The 19,783-nt window shown below is 37.1% G+C and overlaps 1 protein-coding gene across 1 annotated transcript in view; it reads left to right on the forward strand.

Moving 5' to 3' along the window:
• The window catches only part of aspm (assembly factor for spindle microtubules), a 63,135-nt gene extending 47,311 nt beyond the window's left edge, over positions 1–15,824 (forward strand). Inside the window, exons 20-29 of the mRNA XM_052012453.1 lie at positions 685–851; positions 1,677–1,836; positions 4,383–4,592; positions 5,670–5,819; positions 6,944–7,135; positions 7,706–7,898; positions 11,568–11,722; positions 13,379–13,555; positions 15,110–15,282; positions 15,407–15,824. Coding sequence (XP_051868413.1) covers positions 685–851; positions 1,677–1,836; positions 4,383–4,592; positions 5,670–5,819; positions 6,944–7,135; positions 7,706–7,898; positions 11,568–11,722; positions 13,379–13,555; positions 15,110–15,282; positions 15,407–15,509 — 1,680 coding nt within the window. The 3' untranslated portion in view covers positions 15,510–15,824. The remainder of the gene's footprint in view (positions 1–684; positions 852–1,676; positions 1,837–4,382; positions 4,593–5,669; positions 5,820–6,943; positions 7,136–7,705; positions 7,899–11,567; positions 11,723–13,378; positions 13,556–15,109; positions 15,283–15,406) is intronic.
• The last annotated feature ends 3,959 nt before the right edge of the window (positions 15,825–19,783 follow it).

Raw genomic sequence — 19,783 nt, forward strand, 5'->3', positions numbered from 1 at the left:
TAGTGAGGCCTTCCAGCATGGTGTTTTGATATTGCTTTCAGCTGGCCATGAACCTGTGTTTCAACAATAACATTCTTTGTTCTTCCACAGGACTACAACAGACTTATGTACCTTTTGCCAACCCCATGAAATCAAAATGTAATGCACTGACCATTTGCAGTTTCACTCCATAACTTTGAGATTTTTGGTTATTGAAACTGCCATCAACACACTGTGTTTATTATTAAATGTTTCTTCCTCTTGTGGTTTAACATGTTTCTTTTAATCCTGAACTTTATTCTGAACTCTGCACTTTGGTTAGATGTCTTCAGAATTGTTTGCTGTTGACATAAAATCTCATCCATAGTAGCTTTGTGTTTTATGCCTCCTTAAAGTAATAGAAGTATTGTAACTCCAAACATTGATTTAAACAAGTCTGTCAGTCCAATGTTAATTCTCCTTATTGAGTCCTTTTTATGCTGCCAACATTGACATTTAAGAATTTCATTTTAAATTATATTATTTTGCCTTCCTGTTTTGGTTCCAATTTACTGTCTTAATCTTAACTGCAAGAATGTTCTAATGTGAATGTGCTACTTCTGTGGTTGAAATGCATCATTGATTTTTCTTTAAAATCTGTACTTTCTCATCAAATTTTGTACCTACTGTCAGCAAAATTTATCCTGCATTTTAATTTTATTTTAGACTTCATTCCGTCGATACCAAGTGAGACAACAAGTTAGAAGAACAACAGCTGCACAAAAAATTCAGGCTTGGTTTAAGGGGCAAGTTATACGTCAACAGTACAAGGCCATTCTTGCTTCAGTTATATTCGTCCAAAGGCATTTCAGAGCAAAACAAGATAGATCCAGGTAACTTTTCAATAAAGGAAAGTTGTGTGGGTTTTCTACAATATTTTTGCCCCGTACATGAGATACAGATCAAATTTTCATGGTTTAATAGTTCTGAAACGATAACTTGTTTTTCCTCCCCAAAAATTCTGCTAGACCTGCTGAATATTTCCTACAATTTGTTTTTATTTCTGAGTTTCAGCATCTGCAGTTTTTTTTGCTTTTCGCTGACTGATTGAAATATTTGCTTCTGCTTCCCAAAGTATATTTCATATTAACTCTGTGTACTTCACTCTTTAGTAGCAAGAAAGAAGTAAACTGGTTGGTTTGCATCCCCTGCAAAACTTGAGTTCCTCTATTCAAGAAAAAGTAGTTTACTTCATATTTGTTTTTAACACTGTTTTCAGGCTTATTCAAGTTTTGGCAAAGACACCACCCAGTTATAGAGTTCTAGGATGACTTAAAAATCACTCTTCATGCAATGATTATTCTACTCTAAGCACAATTACAGAATCCTGATATGACCTGCTCAATAGAACAACATGTGTACTGTTACAATCTGTTTTACCATCTGCACCAACATTCATTGTGCATTGGAAAAAGAATTACCCCCACACTAGCAAATTTCTAGGACCTGAAGGCAACTAAGTCGTGTTAGAGCACAAGGAAGGAGGAAGAATCCAGAAGCTATCACTGATGTAAAAGAACTGAATTTGGAAAATAATACACGTGGGTTGTTTGTTTGAGTAATATTCTTTAGATGAAGTTGTCCTTGAATGATAAGTCCTCTGAATGTTAAATATATCTTGATTAAGTTAGTAACCTCCTCAAATTCCATGGTTGTAGGTTTCTAAAGATCCAGGCTGCCACAATTGTTATTCAACGCAGATGGAGAATGGCTATTGCAGCAAGGAAATTGGAAGATGCAAACCTTAGAAGAACCATGGCAGCTATCAAAATCCAGGCCTTTTGGAAAGGATTTAATGTCAGAAAACAAATGATCAGGGTAACCACTTTTGATAGTGAACTAGTCCCTTTTGGAGTCTCGTGAAATAAATACAAAATACTTTGAAATACAGGTCAGGCAGCACCTGCGGAAAAAGTGAAAGAAGAGCAAATCAAACTGCTCAGTAGTTGTATGGTGCACAGGTCGACTCGTTCCTGACTTCTGTGCCTATGCATTGCAACCCAAACACTCGGGAACTGAGGGTATGATGCTAATGCATCTGACATTCCAGCTCTGCCACTACACTCAGCATTGAGTGCATGGGTAGAGCATGGTTGGTCTGAGGTGAGGGGACAGGATGCACTTGTATGTGGCATTCTGGTGTATGTAGTGCAACCCCATTCATTTGAATGGGTTACCAATCGGGATTGAAAAGGGAGTGGTTTGGTTGGGTGTTTTTCATGTTGATAATCTGTTTTGTTCCTTGACCCTTTTTGCCTTAAAATCATCCCTCAAGTTTCCTGACTTCTACCCCATCACAGATCTTTCCTGTGTTTTACCTCAGCCCACCAACCACTTTAAATGTTAAATTTCTAACATTATCTGCTTCAAATGAAACACAACATGTTAGCTGTTTCTTTCCAAGGTGCTGCCTAACCTGGTGAGTATTACCAGCATGTTGTGATTTCCTTTTGGGGTTTCCAATATATGCATTCACAACCTGATGTAACAGGGTAGAGGGTCAGCTTTGGATGCATTTGGCAAATGGAGAGCAAACTACATTGGCTTTGCAAAGTGAAATATTGTTCAAGTTTCTGCTCATTTACACATCAATGAATGTAAAATCTTGATCGATGAGATAGCAGCAAGGAATATAATCTTTTTCTATGTTTTGAAGAAAATACTTGATGCTTTCAAGAACAGCAATCTGGGTCAGACTATTAATGATTTTAGTAAATGATTCTTTTTCTTTAATGGTAATACCTGTCAGTGCCTTAAGTATCTTTGTATTTAAAAGTAGGAATGTAAAGCAATTATTTTTTAATTGTGCAATGTGGAAAAAAAATAGAGTTAATTGCACCTTTAATCACATTTGTTCAGCGATAATAGAATACCAACGTTTATGCATATTCCAAATGGAAAAATGGGCATTTATCCATCCCTCAATGGATTTTACCCTCCCTATAACTACCATCTTCCAGTCCTGCAAATCTTAGATCGCTACATTCCTTCAATTCAGGTCTGTGTTGCTCTGACTTAATTTGTCACACCACCAATAAACCATATGGCTATTTGTTAAAAAGCTTTGTTACACTTTTAGCTCAAATTTGAATGGGGTTTTATTCTTAGATAGAAACCATATATGTGGGTCCAATAAGAGTGTTATCACCTTGCAGTCTCCACATGCTTTGGTATTGGTGACCAAGTTGTATTGAGATAAACCAGAGACACAAAAGACTGCAAATGGTAGAATGTGAAGCAACAAACGATCTGCTGGAAGGGATGCTGCTCAACCTGCGAAGTTCCTTTAGCAGGTTGCTTGCTGAGGCAAACCAGACTTGGTTCCAGGGTCATGCAGAGAACATGTTAGCACTAGACTTCACTTGGATCCACAGCAGAGCTACACACCCAGAGTGACAACAGTGTTTGCTAGTCCAGGGGGAATGGTTCCATATCCAATGCTCACACAAGCCAGTGGCCAGAGCACTAGCCCAAATCAAACCAAGTGGATTTCATACCACTTCATTCCCCTCCCTCTGTTCATTTTCTTTTCTCCTTCAAACCTTCCCCCATATCACTCATTTGTGTACTATCTCCGTTGCATACTCATACTTGTGCTTTTCTTCTTCGCCCTGAAATTACTGTACGATTTCAACATGCTGTTGCTGGTTGGCCTGATATTAAATCAATTGCACTGGTGTGGAAACTCCAGCATAAGTTCGGATAGTATTTTCACCCCACCGATCTGGAGGGTTTGAATAATTTCTTAAATAGAAGCAGTCAATTTATATGAGAAGAAAATGAATATTTCAAGTGCATCCCTTCATCTTAGCTGAAAAATACTAAGTGATTCAAGATGGAATAAAAGTAATAGTGTCAAATTTTGTGGCTTTGTGATTGGAATGGTTTCATAAGTAACTTAAGACCATGTATTCCACACTATTTTCAAGGTAGAGGGTTTTGTTTTCAGGAGCTGCAATAGCATGACTTTTCCTTTAGGTTGTTGTATCTGAATTGTCATGCATTTTCTCTGTTATTGAAAGACTCCTGTGTTTTCAACAGCTTCTATCGTTATGTGAAGCTTGCAGTTGAAGATCATTGCGCAACCCCACACCTTTTTCATATTAACATATTAGTCTCTCTGTACAATTGCTTTCTTTTGCACTCATTAAACTCTGCATGGAGCTTGGAATTTTACACCACCTTCTGCATGGCACTATATTACCTCTCCCCTAATCTAATAATTTAATTTCTTCAAAGAATCTTGGTATGCTTAGAAAGCCTGATCCAATATGTGAAATTGAATGTGAAGCTTAATTAGTTGGACAGATGGCACTGTCAAATCAATGTACTACAAGTGTTATCCTTTTTTATTGGAATTGCAGAAACATGCAGCAGCTTCTCAAATTCAACTTGCATTTAGAGCTTGTACCCAAAGAAAGAAGTTCCTTCAACAAAGAAGAGCTGCAGTGGTGATACAGAGGCAATACCAAGCATGGCACCTTGCAAAAGCTGAAAATGTGAAATACAATAAAACTAGAAAGTCCATAATTCACTTGCAATCTGTTTGTCGTGGATGGTTGGTTCGCAAAAAGGTATGATTTTAATCACTGAAATGGGTGCTTTGAGTGAACAGTATTTATTGAAGCCAATCTTCAATGGAGTTGGGTTTCTGTAAACCCCACATTGATTTTCTTTTTACTCCTTCATGTCAATGGGATGTCTTATAAAGAGAATGAAGAAAATGATGATTTGGGACCATATTTTTCTCTGCTCACTGTAATGCAGCAAAGCATCCCTTGGCACGAAAAGCAGTTTTATCTAAAATTTGTTGGTCTGAGCCACGAGGAGATATGAAATCAGATGACTCAAAAACATGCTAGTGTTTGGCTTCATTGAGCACCTTTAGAGGAGGATAGAGCAATTTGGAGAGGGAATCGCAAAGGGCTGAGCTTTGGTAACTGAAGTTTAAACGAGGATGAGAGTATAAAATTGAACCATAGCTTAAAGGGGTACATTGGATCAGCAAGCATTAGGGTGATGGGTGGACAATACAGCAGAATTTTTAATGACCTGGTATGGACATTAGAGTAAGGGATGCTAGCTTGGAGTTTGTTGGAACAGTTAATTTAAAGGTAAGAAAATCCATGGACAAGAGCTTTGTAGTAAATGAGCTGGGGTTGAGGTTTATTTAATTATCTCATCCAGAACATTACCAGTTTCCCGTTGGAGAAGTACATTAAATGAAAACTAAACTAATGGCAAGATTTTACATATTACCACAGCACTAATCAAAAGGATTAATGAAAGCATGTGTCAAATCTGACAGCAACAATGCAACAGCAGTTGTCTGTCTTCAGGACAATTCGGAGTGGAGCGATTGTCCTGTACTTGTAAACCATACAGGCTTTTTTGATAGAGTATAGTGTATTTGATAATGTAGCGATAAAATTGGGAAAAGGAAAAGGTGACACCACGTTGAAAAAGATTGTAAAAATGAATATGTTGTTGTACAAATATGTTAATGCTGTGACAGTTTGCGTCAGGGCTGTAACTAGTCTATCAATTTTGGAAATGTGATTTTTGTAATGTCTAGAATACCATAAAAGTGTATTTTTACTGTAGTATGATGCCACATTAACTTTTTTTTTGCTTTTTGTCTTTATTTACAGCTTGCTGAGAAAAAACAGGCAGAAAGAAAGCTTAGGTTTGCTGCTGCTGTCTATCACAATCTTTGTGCTATTAAGATTCAAAAAGCATACAGAGCCCACATGGCTCTTAAACGTGCAAAAGACAAGATCAACTCGGTCATTTATATCCAGGTAATAAATAATGGAAAAGGTGAACTTCACCTGGCTGATCAAAATTTTGAAAATGTCTCTTTCAAAATCTAGAATTTAACATCTTAACAGAAGAACTAATCTGGTCATTGCATTATAATATTGTAATTCATAATTTAAAAAATCTCTGCATATGTTGATTTGAGGAGTTATTCCACAATTGTAATTTGCTTTAAAAGATTCATGTGTCATTTTAACAATTTTAATCAGTACTGAAAAACAAAACTTTCATAACTTCCTAACATATCCAACAGATGTCCAAGAACAGATAAAATATGAATTCCTCCTAAGTCACCATGTAATAATTGTGGCAGCCTACTACCTACAGCAAAAATATAAAACAGGTAATGGCTGAACAACCAAAACATCTGTAATGATACTTGACCAAGAAATGTTGGTCGGGATATTTGAGGACTAGAAGTGCCAAACAGGTGCGGGAGCATCAATAGCTGGTCGTGCTCCGTTCATCCTCCGTAAAGACATAAGTTGCCTTTCTTGGCAGCTGTGTAAATTATCTGCCATACAGAAATATGCTAACAATGTAGACTTTACAGATCTGCATCTTAGTCCAGAGGACAAGTTTATTATTCTTCTGTGCCATTTTGTGAATTGGCTAAATTGATGGCTGCCTTTTCGATGCACGTATCAAGTTCATCAAGGGAAGTATTATCTGTGCCAAGACAGAAAGTGTAGTTTTCAGAGGAGTGTGATCACAGATTCGATCCTTACTGTGTGGAGTGTTTATTTTGGGCTTTCTCCAGGTGCTCCAAGTTCTGATATGTTAATGAGCTGCACCAAATTGTCCCCTCTGTTTAGGTGAGTGATAGAATCTGGGTGGGGTTGAGGGAGAGTTAAAGGGAATATGGGGAGAATAAAAATGAGATTGGCAGAGGAGTAATGGATGCTTGATGGTCAGCAGGACTCAGTGGGCCAAAGCACCTGTTTCTGTGCTGTATGTCTCTGACCCCTAAAATTTCATTTGGTATTTGTCAAATTTTTTTCTGGTCCACCACAGATTGGTGGAGAAAGATATCCTCATTTCCTTGTGAAAAGTCAAATTGTCCTTTTAGAGTGGTGGTTTATTTATTACAAATCTTCCATTACAGAGATGGTTCCGGACTTGTCTTCAGCGCAGCAGATATCTTAATGAACGTGGAAAGATCATTGTAGCACAGCGAATTGTAAAAGCTTGGCTGATGCGACGACACAAAGCTGCTGTTGTCATTCAGAAATCTGTAAGGAAGTTTCTTTATAAAATCCGGAATAAGAGAATTCGCAGTGGAATTATCAGAATGCAGGTTAGTTGTTGCTGCCATTTGAGAATTCTTGACATTCCAAATATTGTAAAAGAAAAATATCCACTTAATAGTTTTGCATTTAAGTTTGCAAAGGCATGTTGAATACCAATTGAATTTTACTTGCCATTGCATAATAGTTGCTGTGTTGATAGATATAGTACACAAAACATTGGAGTTAGGGCAGGCACAATAGTGTAGCGGTTAGCGTAATGCTATTACGGCGCCAGCAACCCGGGTTCAATTCCGGCCACTGTCTGCAAGGAGTTTATACGTTCTCCCTGTGTCTGCGTGGGTTTCCTCCGGGTGCTCCGGTTTCCTCCCACATTCTAAAGACATATGGGTTAGGAAGTTGTGGGCATGTTATATTGGTACCGGAAGTGTGGCGACACTTATGGGCTGCTCCCAGAACAATCGATGCAAAAAAATGCATTTTACTGTGTATTTCGATGTACATGTGACAAATGAAGATATCTTAGTTACGCTTATTAGTGTTCTTGGTGAACATTAGATGTTTATTGGAATTATGCACCTATTTGTTTAAGAAAATATCAACATTGTCTAATTTTGCAGGCTTTGTGGAAAGGATATTGGTTGCGTAAGAAAACCAGCAATCCTCAAATCATTGCTATCAGACAGCGCATACAACAGGTCAATGAGAACAGCTACGAGGATCAGAAGTTGTGCAACAGAACGGCTATAGCTGTAGATTACATTCTTAAATATAAACATTTCTCCTACATTCTTGCAGCTTTACAGCATTTAGGTTTGTATATTTCTATGATTCACAATCTTTATAAATGTAATTATTGAGCAGTTTCCAAGAATATTTGCAGTTTAACGTGCTTCAAAGTTTTGTTTCTCGTACACAATGTTTTCCATGTATGATTCTGTTCAAACCCATTTCCAGCAGTGATTCCTCTAACTCTTACGTGGCTATTACCAAAGTTTCCATAATGCATGTTTTCCCTCCTGGTTTTTTTTTCTTCTTGTGTTGATGCTGCACCTGAAACATTACTTGTTACTAAGTAAATGCATCTGATATCTGGTTGTATACCAAACAAGAATTTGAAAATTCATGTTCTCAACTGCCTTACTGAGATTTGAATGTGCTCATGGACCATGAGCCTAAACCTCTGGATAGCAAGTACAGAACCATTATTGTACCTTGTAAATAGACTCCACCTAAGCATATTTCATTGCTATAAATATTAGTGTTCAGATGAAGCTGATAAATGACGAGCTTTATGCTACCATCCTTATTTTTAGCCTTTATGCTACTGTCATTTTTATATCACCTTATTTGCTGGGTGAGATGCAATATTTTTAAACCACTTATATTTATGCAAACTCATAATCTACTTTGGGTGAAAAACTTGATTGCAAGAATGTAAAATGTTCATTATTCTTTTTTGTAAGTCTTTTTGTCCATTTTTATATTTAAAAAAAAATATCAATATTACAGGTGAGAGTTTGGCTATAAACCTATTTTGAATTGTATATAATTTCATGTGTACCAGTTCGGCACTTTAGAAAGTTTTGTAATACCAGCTTGTTTTCATTACTATTAACGATTCTTCAATTATATAGTTACTCCACATTTTTTTTTCTCTTTTCAAGCTGTTTCCAAGCCTATTGTTTTTTTTTTCCCAAAAAGCTCATTCCCTTAGCACTCTCTATACTGAACTCTCCAGATACTGCTTCCAGTTTCAATCTAAGATCGTTGCATGTTCCCTTTAATTTTGTGGCCACTTCTCTCTCATGTTCTGATTCCTTTGATCTGGTTCATGCTCTTTCAAGGTGGAGGTGGTCAAAATCGTCAAAAACCATCACTTTTTATTGATCTACAGCAGGCTAATCTCCTTGATCAGCTTCCAAATACATTTGAAGTTCATCCTACCTATACATTGCTTTGTTTCTCATACACAGTATTTCTCGTGTATTGTTCTTCCTCTCTCTGTCCCAACAGAGGCTCTTCTAATTCCCACATAAATTAAGTTTCCAAAATGCATCTGAGTCCTAATCTTTCTTGTGGCTGTGCTGCTCAGCTGATATTTACTGGCATGATATGTTGCTGTTAGGTTGTATCTGACACCAGGTTGTAGACTGAACCAGAATTTCTCCACTTTCTACAAAGGAAAATCCAAAGGCTTTGTTTCCTTCCTCCTGATCTCTGCTCATTTGCCATCTTTTAACCATGGCTCTTCCTTCAACCTCTGCATCCATCCTGTCAATTCCTTTCCGAATCTCATATGTTACAATAATGTCACTCCTCATTGCTAAAAATTCCAATGAGTACAGGCTCCAGCTTTCTCCATACTTCAGCCCCTTCATCACAAGAATCAAACTAGTGAGCCAATTTTGCACTGCCTCCAATGCAATCATGTCCTTCCTTAAAAATGGAGATCAATACTCTACCCAGTACTTCAGTGGCCTACTCTAATACTCCATGCTTTATACAGTAAAAGCCAACATTCCATTAGCCTTCCGAGCTGTTGTACCTTCAACTAGCACCCCTACATCCCTTAGAACCACAACATATTATTTCACTCCATATAAAAAAATAATTTGCTTTTCATTCTTCCTTTTAATGTAGATAGCTTTGCATTTTCCCACATTATACTGTATTTACCTATATCAGTTTTCTACATTATACTATATCTACCTATACCTATATTATACCAACCTACGTCCATCCCTTTTGTGGGCTCTTTGTGTCCTCCTCACAAGTTGGGAACCCACCTGTTTCTGTATTTTCAGCAAATTTGACTGCAGTACCTGCAGTCCCTTCATCCAAGTCATCATTCAACACTATAAATAGTAGAGGTCCCAGCACTGATGCCGGTGACGCACCAGTTACTGATTGGCAGTATGGTAGTATAAGTGGCATTGATGGGTGCTTCAAGAGCAATTCTGGTAGTACACTTCAACTTGGGTCAGAAACTTAGCTCAGAATCAGATAGGATGTTGGTTGGAAAGACTAGTTCAGCCTGAGGCAGTTGAGACTGATTGGATCCTTGGAGAACATGGATAGATTCAGTGGCTAAGGATGGAGGTAGTGATGCAGGATGAAGACTGTGGCTTAGGACTTTCAAGTGCTGACAAGGAGCAAACTTCAGAAGCGAATTTCAAATGACCTGGTTGGCAATGAAGGGTTCAAGACTGAGGAAATTGATGTAAAAGTGGCTTTCATTAGTAGATATGTGGAACTAAAAATCATTTCTTTGTATGGTTTGCCAAAGGGTAGCATGCAGGTGAGAAATGCAGAGGAGAACTTGAGAGATTGCAAAACAAGGTTAAGAAGAGAAGCAAATATAGTAGATTCCTTGGCTATAGTCATGGACAAGAGCAGAAGCAGATGAGATTTGGCCATCTCAGCTGAACTATCCAGAAGGATGATTGGAGGAGAATATGTGGCCGATTCTGTCAGAGGGTGTTGTAAGGTTGAGAATAGTGAAAACTGACCATATACCACGATAAGAGTCACAGGAGACATAGTTTGGTCAGGTCTATTTCAGTGCTATAGATGGCACTGAAAAATTATTGGAGAGGTTCATTTGTGTAATTGATAGTGTAATGGACTTGGCCTTGGATGGCAACAACATTTCCTTGATTTTAGATGCAAGGGAGGTTATGTACTTTGTAATGCCCTTGTCAAACATATTTTTGACAGATTATTGCAGGTTTGAAAGGAAAGGCAATACTTGAGAAGGCAAAACCATTTGTTATTAACTTTCACTTATCCAGGAGGAAAAATGTGTGTGACCAATTCAGTGATGTTAGGATTAAAAGAATGCGAGCAATTGCTTCTGAACAAGCTAAGTCCAAGGGTTTATGATGATGTTGAAGAGAAACTATAGAAAACTGCAAGTTGGAGAGCAGAGGGATCATTTAAGAAAGTTTGGCATTGTGGACTGAGGGGACAGGCAGTTTAGAACACAGCACAGCACATGTCTGTGTCAACCACAATGCCAATTTAAACCACACATCTGCCTGCACGAGGTTTGTATCCCTCAGTTCCCTGATTGTTCATGTGACTCACTAAACGCTGCTTAAACTTTGCTGTCGTATCTACTTCCACCATCTCCCTGGCAGTGTGTTCCAGGAACCCAACACTCTTTGTTTAAAACAGAACACAACTTGCCAGGTAAATCTTCTTTAAACTTTCTATCTCTCACCTTAAAGCTATGCCTGCTAGAATTTGAATTTAAAATATCATGAGAAGGAAGTCCAAACTCTAGAACTTGAAGTTGGAAGATGCATAAGAAAGGAATCTAGTGAAACAAGTAGACTCCTTTTCTCAAGTCCATTGTGATGTTCTGTTGTGTTTAAAAATATTTTAAATGGAAATTGATAATAGTTACTGATTTATTAAATATTTCTGCTAATTCTCGTCATAAGATTCTGAGTGGTTTTATCATTAATTTAATTTCAGAAGTTGCAACTAGGCTATCTGCTATTTGTTGTGAAAATCTTGCTCAAAGTGGAGCAACACCTGTAATTTTCACTTTGATCAGAAGTTGTAACCGCAGTGTGCCTTGTATGGATGTCATTAAAAATGCAGTTCAAGTTCTCCTCAATCTTTCTAAGGTATTGTATGAAGTCTTTCACAATTGTCAGTTAAAATACTGTTTTCTATTTCTCACAAGCAGTTTGGTTCTTTATTCGGTTGATCCTTTCAATTTAACATTGGTATAAAATTGGTATAAAAATAACTATTTATGTAGCACATGTTGACTGCAGGAACAGTATGTTACAAAATTTGCCTAGCTCATTAAATTTTCAAAATCTTAACTGGATTTATTTATCATGGCTTTACTAGCATCCAAGTGCATGATTATAGGTATAAATTCTTTAGCCTGTCATTGCTTTATGGACGTAAATGAGTATATTTAACTTAAGATAGTACTCAAAAAGTTGTAACTGTGCATTCGATACCCTAATAGTTTTAACTGTCCTATGTACTGAGATTGTTTTAACTGTAGGTAGTTTCCTCATCAGGCAATCAAGTGCTTTGTTTTAAGTTATTTGTTTACCTATTTCTTAAACTGAGAAAATAAGTAAATTATTTAAGATCTAAATTAATGTATTGCAGGCGGAATGCCAAAATAGGAATTGCTAATTGGTTCAGTTAGTTCAACTGTTTGGGTATGGAATTAGTGGTTTTGTCATAATATTCATTGTTTTTCAATTAGTCCATAGTAACCCAATCATGTAAAGCAAGGGAAATTTGAGTGTTAGAAAGTTTTGGGCAGCAGATTTCCATCTGTATTAATCCAGGCGTTCTACACCTGTACTTCCTCTATCACAATACTTGTATTCTTACCACCAAAGTATTATCTAGAAGAAATTTTTGTACTGTATATTTGAATTATATCTACATCTTTCGCATCCCATTTGGAATTGGTTTGTAGCTTGACAATTAATTCAGTGAAGTATTAGCTTAGTGTTCCTATTATTATCATTATGAAACTTTGGGATTTTGACCTATATCTAGCTTAATGGTAATAATAATTGTTCCATCCTATTATAACGAAAGTGATTTAAGTATTTTTGTTGCGATATCTTTGCATAAATATTTCCAAGTGTAATTGATTTTAATTTTTTTTTAGTTGTTATATTTCAGCTGCTTTAATTCCCTCAATGTTCTAATTTTTAGCACTTACAATTTGATTTCTGGTTTCCTATCTGTGAACTCCTTTATGTGGTTAGTTGCTTAACCAGCTTGACAACCAACCTGTGGGCCTCAGAGATCCCTTTGAACTGACATTGGATGGCAACAAACCTCATGTCACAGAGCCTTGGGAAGAGGTCTATTTTTATGATCTGTGGGAAGTTTTGAACACAAATTATGGGCGTGTTTCCAATTTTTTTTTAAATGTACCCCGCCCTTCACCACCACACCCCCCCCCCCCCCCCCCCCCCCCCAACAATAGATCACTTTCTACTTGTTTAGAGGAGATGAGACACCTTAGTAAGGTGTACATAATCTAATATGTTCTGCCTTCAGTGCAGCCCTTTTCTTTTGCTGTTTGCAGCTTTGGCTTCTGAGATTGATCATACCATTACATAATCTGCTCTCTCTTATCTCCTCCATATAAATATTGAATTTTTTGAGAGAAAATTTATTATTGTCATCAAAGTTGTCAAGCGGTTGATTATTCTCTAGGTTTTCCTTCTGTTTGGATGATAAATTTTCAGCTTTTAATTTTAATTGTGAATATATTTTTTTTTCATTGCCTCCAGTATGAAAAAACTGCTTCAGTGGTTTATGAAGTGGACAATTCCATTGATACTTTGCTCGACCTGTTGTACACATACAGAGGGAAAGCTGGTGATAAGACATCTGACAAATGTGGCAGCATTTTTACAAAAGTGTGCTGTTTACTTGCAATTCTGTCACAGGACTCAAAGAAGGCTTTAGTGAGTATATGTATTTAAGTATATGTTTAATGTTTTAACATTTAAGTTTTATGTTAGGTATAGCCTTTTTACATTCCAGCTTAAAGAAGGTGTTTGTGTTACCAATTGGCTTCCTGCTTTTGTTGAATATTTAATGGAAAAGCAAGCACTATAGGGCAATTAAGTCCAAAGAATAGGCTGTAAGTAAGCAGTTGTTAGACATGGTTAATGTGGAGAGTTTCCATTTCATTCATTTCCCTTATCTTTCCATGTTGAATGCAGTAATGTCTGGACATGGAGCCAGCTAACCTCTCGTACATTGAATAACTAATCCTACATGTGGGCGATCTTTGGCAGGCTAGTCTACCTGAAGGAGAACAATCCAAGCAGATGTCATGCTTGCTCTTCATTGGAGTTATGTATCATCAGCTAGTGATGAGGGATCATTTCAGAAATATCTTTGTGCAAAACTTCTATACCAAACTTTTTTCTGGACCTAATACTGAAGCCAGTTGTAAAATTCCTGCTCTTTTTCTAGCCTTGATTAATGAAATCACCAAACATTAGGTATTAAAATGGAAACTCATTTAAATGAGTGAAAAAGCTGAGAGTTGATCACTTCCTCTGAGAAACCCTAGAACATCAGAGAGAGAGATAAGTAACAGGAAGAATGGCTCGGTACACAAACTCCACCTTCTCATCCCCTTACAAGTTTGTGGGCTTCATTTTTGTGACAAATGACGTATAGAAAACTTGAAGAAAGCTTTCATTTTGGTGGTTGTCAAAGTTCCTCCTGAAAAACCTTGGCAATGCTTTGAGTAAATTTTGTTTTTGAGTTAATGTTTCATTACATTTCACTTATTTTCCAATGAATTGGTGGTCAATAGAGGCTACTGCACAAGTGGCAAGGTTCATGTCGACCTATAAATTTCAGCTAGACGTAATACCGTCAAGAAAAAAATGTTCTAGGTCTGTGAGGGCACTGATAGCTGAGAATAGTCTTTGTCCAAGGATCATTGGTTTAGCGCAGGAAATCTTTGTATACTTCTGGCTAATTGTTACAAATAAAGTAGCAATTAAAGACTTATAGACGATAATTATCATTTAAAATGGTACACAAATGGTGTAGATTTGTGTCGTTGGTCTTCATGAGCTACTTACAAGTAATTGAAATTATTCTCATATTCCAGTGGTTGAAAGAATTGGTGTTGCCTGACATTGGATAGATGGGTATCACATCATAGCAGATCTCGAATTTATGAAATAATACTCTTTTGATAACAATTGTGTGAAGAACTTGGTTATTGTCATATCTAAAATAATTTCATAACACATTAGAAGTGATACTTCACTTTACTCTCAGGATGCAGTTTATGGTTTGTTCTGTTTGAACAGAGTAGCAGTTTTATTTTGTTGAACATATAGAAGTTACAAAGAATAAAGTTTTATGTTGAAAATTAATGAGTCACAATTTCTGCTTATCTCTTTTGCCCCAGCTGGTCCCACCAAAACAAAAGAATAAAGTGTGATTATTTGGTCAATGTGACACTATCTAATGGTGGTTTTTGCTTCCAGGAGGTCCGTAGCTTGCCCAAAGCAGAAGATCGAATCAGAAATATTTACAAACTGACGGTGAGAAAACATAAAATGGATGCAGACAGAATAAATGTTAAGCAACGGATGCAAGCTCCTCTCAATGGTAGTTTGTATATTCCAGCCACTCCAATGCGAACAAGGACAGTTTCTAAGTAAGACTCCATTTATTCACTTAACAATTGTTCATCACTGGCATTCCCTTGCCTTGCCCGCTCCATTTTCCTTTAATTTTTCCTGTGGGACATGGCTAAGCTTTTGTACTTTTTTGTATTACAGACTAAAACCAGACTGGGTCTTGAGGAGAGACAATGTGAAAGAAGTTGTGGATCCTTTAAAGGCAATTCAGTTAATAGTAGATACACTTGGAATTTCTCTTTAAAATCTCAAAAATAGGACAAACATTGATTTTTCTGATGGGTATGTTTATATAAATGTGTATGCAAAAAAAATCTTGTAAACTTTTCCAATTTGTATTGCTTGTATATTTGCCAAAGTTGGATAAATACAGTTTGGTTACACAAGCGGTTTTCATATGCGAGTCACACATCATGGTGAAATGTTAGCGTTCACCTTCAATCTGAAAATCAATGAATTGTTTCTAAGTTTAACAAAATTTGTTAATATTTTTTGTACAGTGTGTTTTCAAAGCTTGTCTTTTATTGCATTTCAAGGAAAAGAAATAAATCTTTACAATACTACACCCAGTACTGTAAATAGAAATGTCATGATGTCATCCTCTTTCCTGGCTGTATCAATATATTGTTAATAGTTTAAAGTAGGGAAGGCAAACTTCATACACAGGAGCCTCCTCACAGATAATTACCCTGGTCTCCACTGAACTTCAATACAGTTATTAGGTGCAACTATGTCAACAAAAACCATGTGTTTTGTAGTAACAGAACAGTTCAATAATCTCGACTCCTCTAGGTTGACCACTTCCCTAAGCAGATTTAGTGCACTCTGCTTGTGCTTTGTCACACTAAAATATTATACAAAATAAATAATTATCATTGCAAAGCTAAGCAAACTTGATAAAGGTTCAAGGGGGATCAGGTTTTTTTCAACCTCGTTATTTTAAGCAGCTTAGATAGGTGGCAAACTGTTGAAATAACATGTTGACACGAAAAAATCTGAAGAGCTCTCATGATTGCCAGTAGAAAGGCAAGGAAACTGGACTTTGGTGATTAAATATTTTGTTAGGGCAGATAAGTAACTCACTGCTTATCACTGCTTCTGGTACATAATTCAAGGGAACAAGAATGCACTTGATTGGATTGAGATTACACAATTTGGGATGCAGCATATTAGCATGGCTGCAATTTCTGCCTAACCTTGGTTGCCTTAAGATGATTATTATTTTCACCTAGAACCAGTGTAATCTTTGCAAAATGTGTTCCCAGAGTGGTGTTAACTAGGAGTTCGATCCATTTGAGCAGAGTGCTGAGTAAAGCACCTTTATCCATAACCAACTCCAAAAGAGCACAAAGGAACCCCTCTTCATAAACAATGAAAAAAGGTAAACAATCAAACACTTGAAGATGTGCTTCAGATCAGGCTGTTCCTCCAACTAGATTTTTCCAATGCAGCTACAAAATTGAGATCTACCAATCTGTGCACAAACTGAAAGCCAAATCTAATCTGGACAACCAGTGGCCCTTTAGCCCACGCAAGGTCAGAGTAGGGTTGAAAGTCTAGTTGGAGGAAGGAGTTATCAATAGAGTCATCAAGTGACGTTGGTCACTGTTGCTCTCAAAAAGCAAAGCTATTATACCGAATTCCAGAGCTGAAGTTATTACGGCTGTCTTTGGCATAAAGTGCCCAGGTGAAACATGCAAAGGTGTGCTCATAACTTAAGCAAAAGTAGGTGACTGGTTTGTTGGAGGCCAACCATCAGCCTTGTGTTAGGAACCTCAGCAACAGCTTCCAATTCCAAATTAATTTCATAGTTTTCTTAATGACTTTTCCTCCATCAGATCAGAAGTAGGACTGTTTGTTGACCACTGCAGTATTCATCACCATTTACGGTTCTTCAGGTAATGAAGCTAACCTTGTCCACGTGCAGTATAATCCAAGCAAGGAGCATCTCCAAAGATACAAAGAAGATCCCTTTAACACTCAAGTGAAGTATTGTGTATCTAAAGGACACATTGCAGTAAGTTGCTGCTTCCAAACCTGTGTATTCCACCACCTAACACAGCAACGGTAGGTGCGGGGGGACACCATCACTTCTAAGACTCAGTCTTAACTTAGAAATACTGATATTCTGTTCTTGATGCTGGTTTAAAAAATGGATTGTGATTTGAATAGAAGGTGGGACAGAAGGCCAAGTGGTGCAACTAGTCAAGCCACTCGGGAAGGAAATGTTACAGTAACCCCCTTCATAAACAAAGGTAAACAATCAAACACTTGAAGTTGCATATAAATTGGTTACTTTTTTGCAGTGTAATTAGTAGAACAGGCAAGGGAGAGCAAATGGATGTGATATATATGAACTTTCAGGAGGCTTTTGATAAGGTCCAACAAATATGTAAAATTAAAACACCGGGAATGGGGCAAGTATACTGACCTGGATTAAGGATTGGTTGACAGACAGGATAGAGAAGGAATAAGCATTTTTTTTTCCCCAGGTATCAGACAGTGATTAATGGAAACTCACAGCTCAGGGATTGGGTCACCAGTTATTCACAATATATGTGATTTGGATGAGAGAACCTTAATGTAACATTTCCAAGTTTGCAGACAACACAATGCTAGGGGGGGATTGTGAGCTGTGAGCAGAATGCAAAGGGGATCCAAATATGATTTTTAAGTAGTTGGGTGAGTGGCCAAGTGCATGGTAGATGCAGTGCAACGCGGATAAATGTTAGATCATCCACATTAGAGCTAAAAACGAGATTGTTGTCAGAATTGTGATTGTTGTAGCTCCTCTTTTCCCAATCAAAATATGGGTGTCCTTGCATAGCAATCACTGAAAGGATGGTATGTTGACCTTCACTGCAAAAGGATAAGAGTACTAGAACAATGATGCCTTGCAGTAGTTGTGTAGGATCTTGGTGAGACCACACATTGACTATGGTGTGCAGTTTTAGTCTCCTTCTCTGAGGAAGGATGTTCCTGCCATAGGGGGAGCATAAAGAAGTTTTTTGGACTGATTTCTGCGATGGTCTGACACATGAGGAGAGATTGGATTGGTTAGACCCAAGTTAATTGGAGTTTAGGAGAAAAAGAGGAAATCTCGTCGAAACTATAAAATTTGAACAGGATCAGACAGACCACATCCAGGGTGGAAGTTCTCGATGGCTGAGGACGACAGATCTGTGTGTCACAGCCTCAGTATGCAGAAAATCATTTAGAACCGAGAAATTTTGTCACCCAGAGGGTCATGAGAATGCAATTCTCTACCACAGAAGGCTATGGACATCAAATCATGAAATATATTCTTGGGGAAGTTTGATATATTTCTTAATGATCAAGGGTTAAGGGGAGAAAGCAGGAACAAGGTACTGAAGTAGGTGATCATTCATTATCATATTGAATGGTGGCTCCTCTGATTTTCCATGTCTCTGTTTCTCTGACAATGAGAACTTGTGATAATTGTATTAACAGTTGGCGTGCCATAAACATTTTAATTGCAGCATAAAAGACCAGGATAAAAGTTTAAACATTGTAAAATTATGTTTGGCTTCTGATGAAATAGAAAGTTACTTTCCTTTCTTCGGGCATTCAGCTATTTTCTTCCTAATCTTCCAAATCTGTTGATTATACATAGTTGTAGGATGCTTTATAAAATAATGAAACTTGGACCAAGTGAGGATTTCAGGCCATGGGAGGCAGAGCTGCAAATCACGCTGTCAAATGTACTTTGTGTGACAGTTCTTAATTTTCTATTTCAATCCCATTCCTTTTTGTACAGCCATTAGCACAACCACATCTCAAATGATGCTCTTTGAAATATTTCAATCAATTCACTCCTATATGGTCTTTTAGCACAGTGATTGCATATTCTCAAATCTGTTCATATGAGAAAGACTTTCCCGTGTGTGTTCTTTGAAAGAAAACAGTTAATCAAACATTTAATATCATTTAAATGGTTAAATTTTTACAGTGTGTTAAGCAGATACAAGCAAAGCAGGTTTTCAATCACTCAATGTGGTTTAATCTGCAAAGCCAACGTGACCCTGTTAACAATAGTTTATCACTGACTATATCATGGATGTTCTACTCAACATTTCTTGAACTTGTCATTCACCCTGTCTCCCTGTTCTTGCATATGATATCTTCTATCCTCAGCCTCTTATCATTTTTCTAATTAAAACTATTTGTGACATTTTACAATGGCGTTGTATCTTATGTTACTGATATAATGTAAACAAACACATTGCTGGATAACTGTAAAAGAAGCAAGTAGGAACATCTGTATGTACTGATCTAACTGATTGCTTGTAACTGGAGATCGATATACAAAGTCCAAAATCCAATACCACATTCTCTGTCTGAAAACTAACTTTGCTGGTATCCACTACCACTTTTTTTTTAAAAGAAAATAATTTGTTTGATTGTTTAACTTGGTAAACACACATACGGGAAATGCTTCTTTTTACCAAAAGATATGAGGATGTGCAATCACTGTGCTAACGTGAAATCAATTTTGCA

Source organism: Pristis pectinata, chromosome 3, assembly GCF_009764475.1.
Source record: "Pristis pectinata isolate sPriPec2 chromosome 3, sPriPec2.1.pri, whole genome shotgun sequence".
NCBI classification, from domain to species: Eukaryota; Metazoa; Chordata; class Chondrichthyes; order Rhinopristiformes; family Pristidae; genus Pristis; species Pristis pectinata.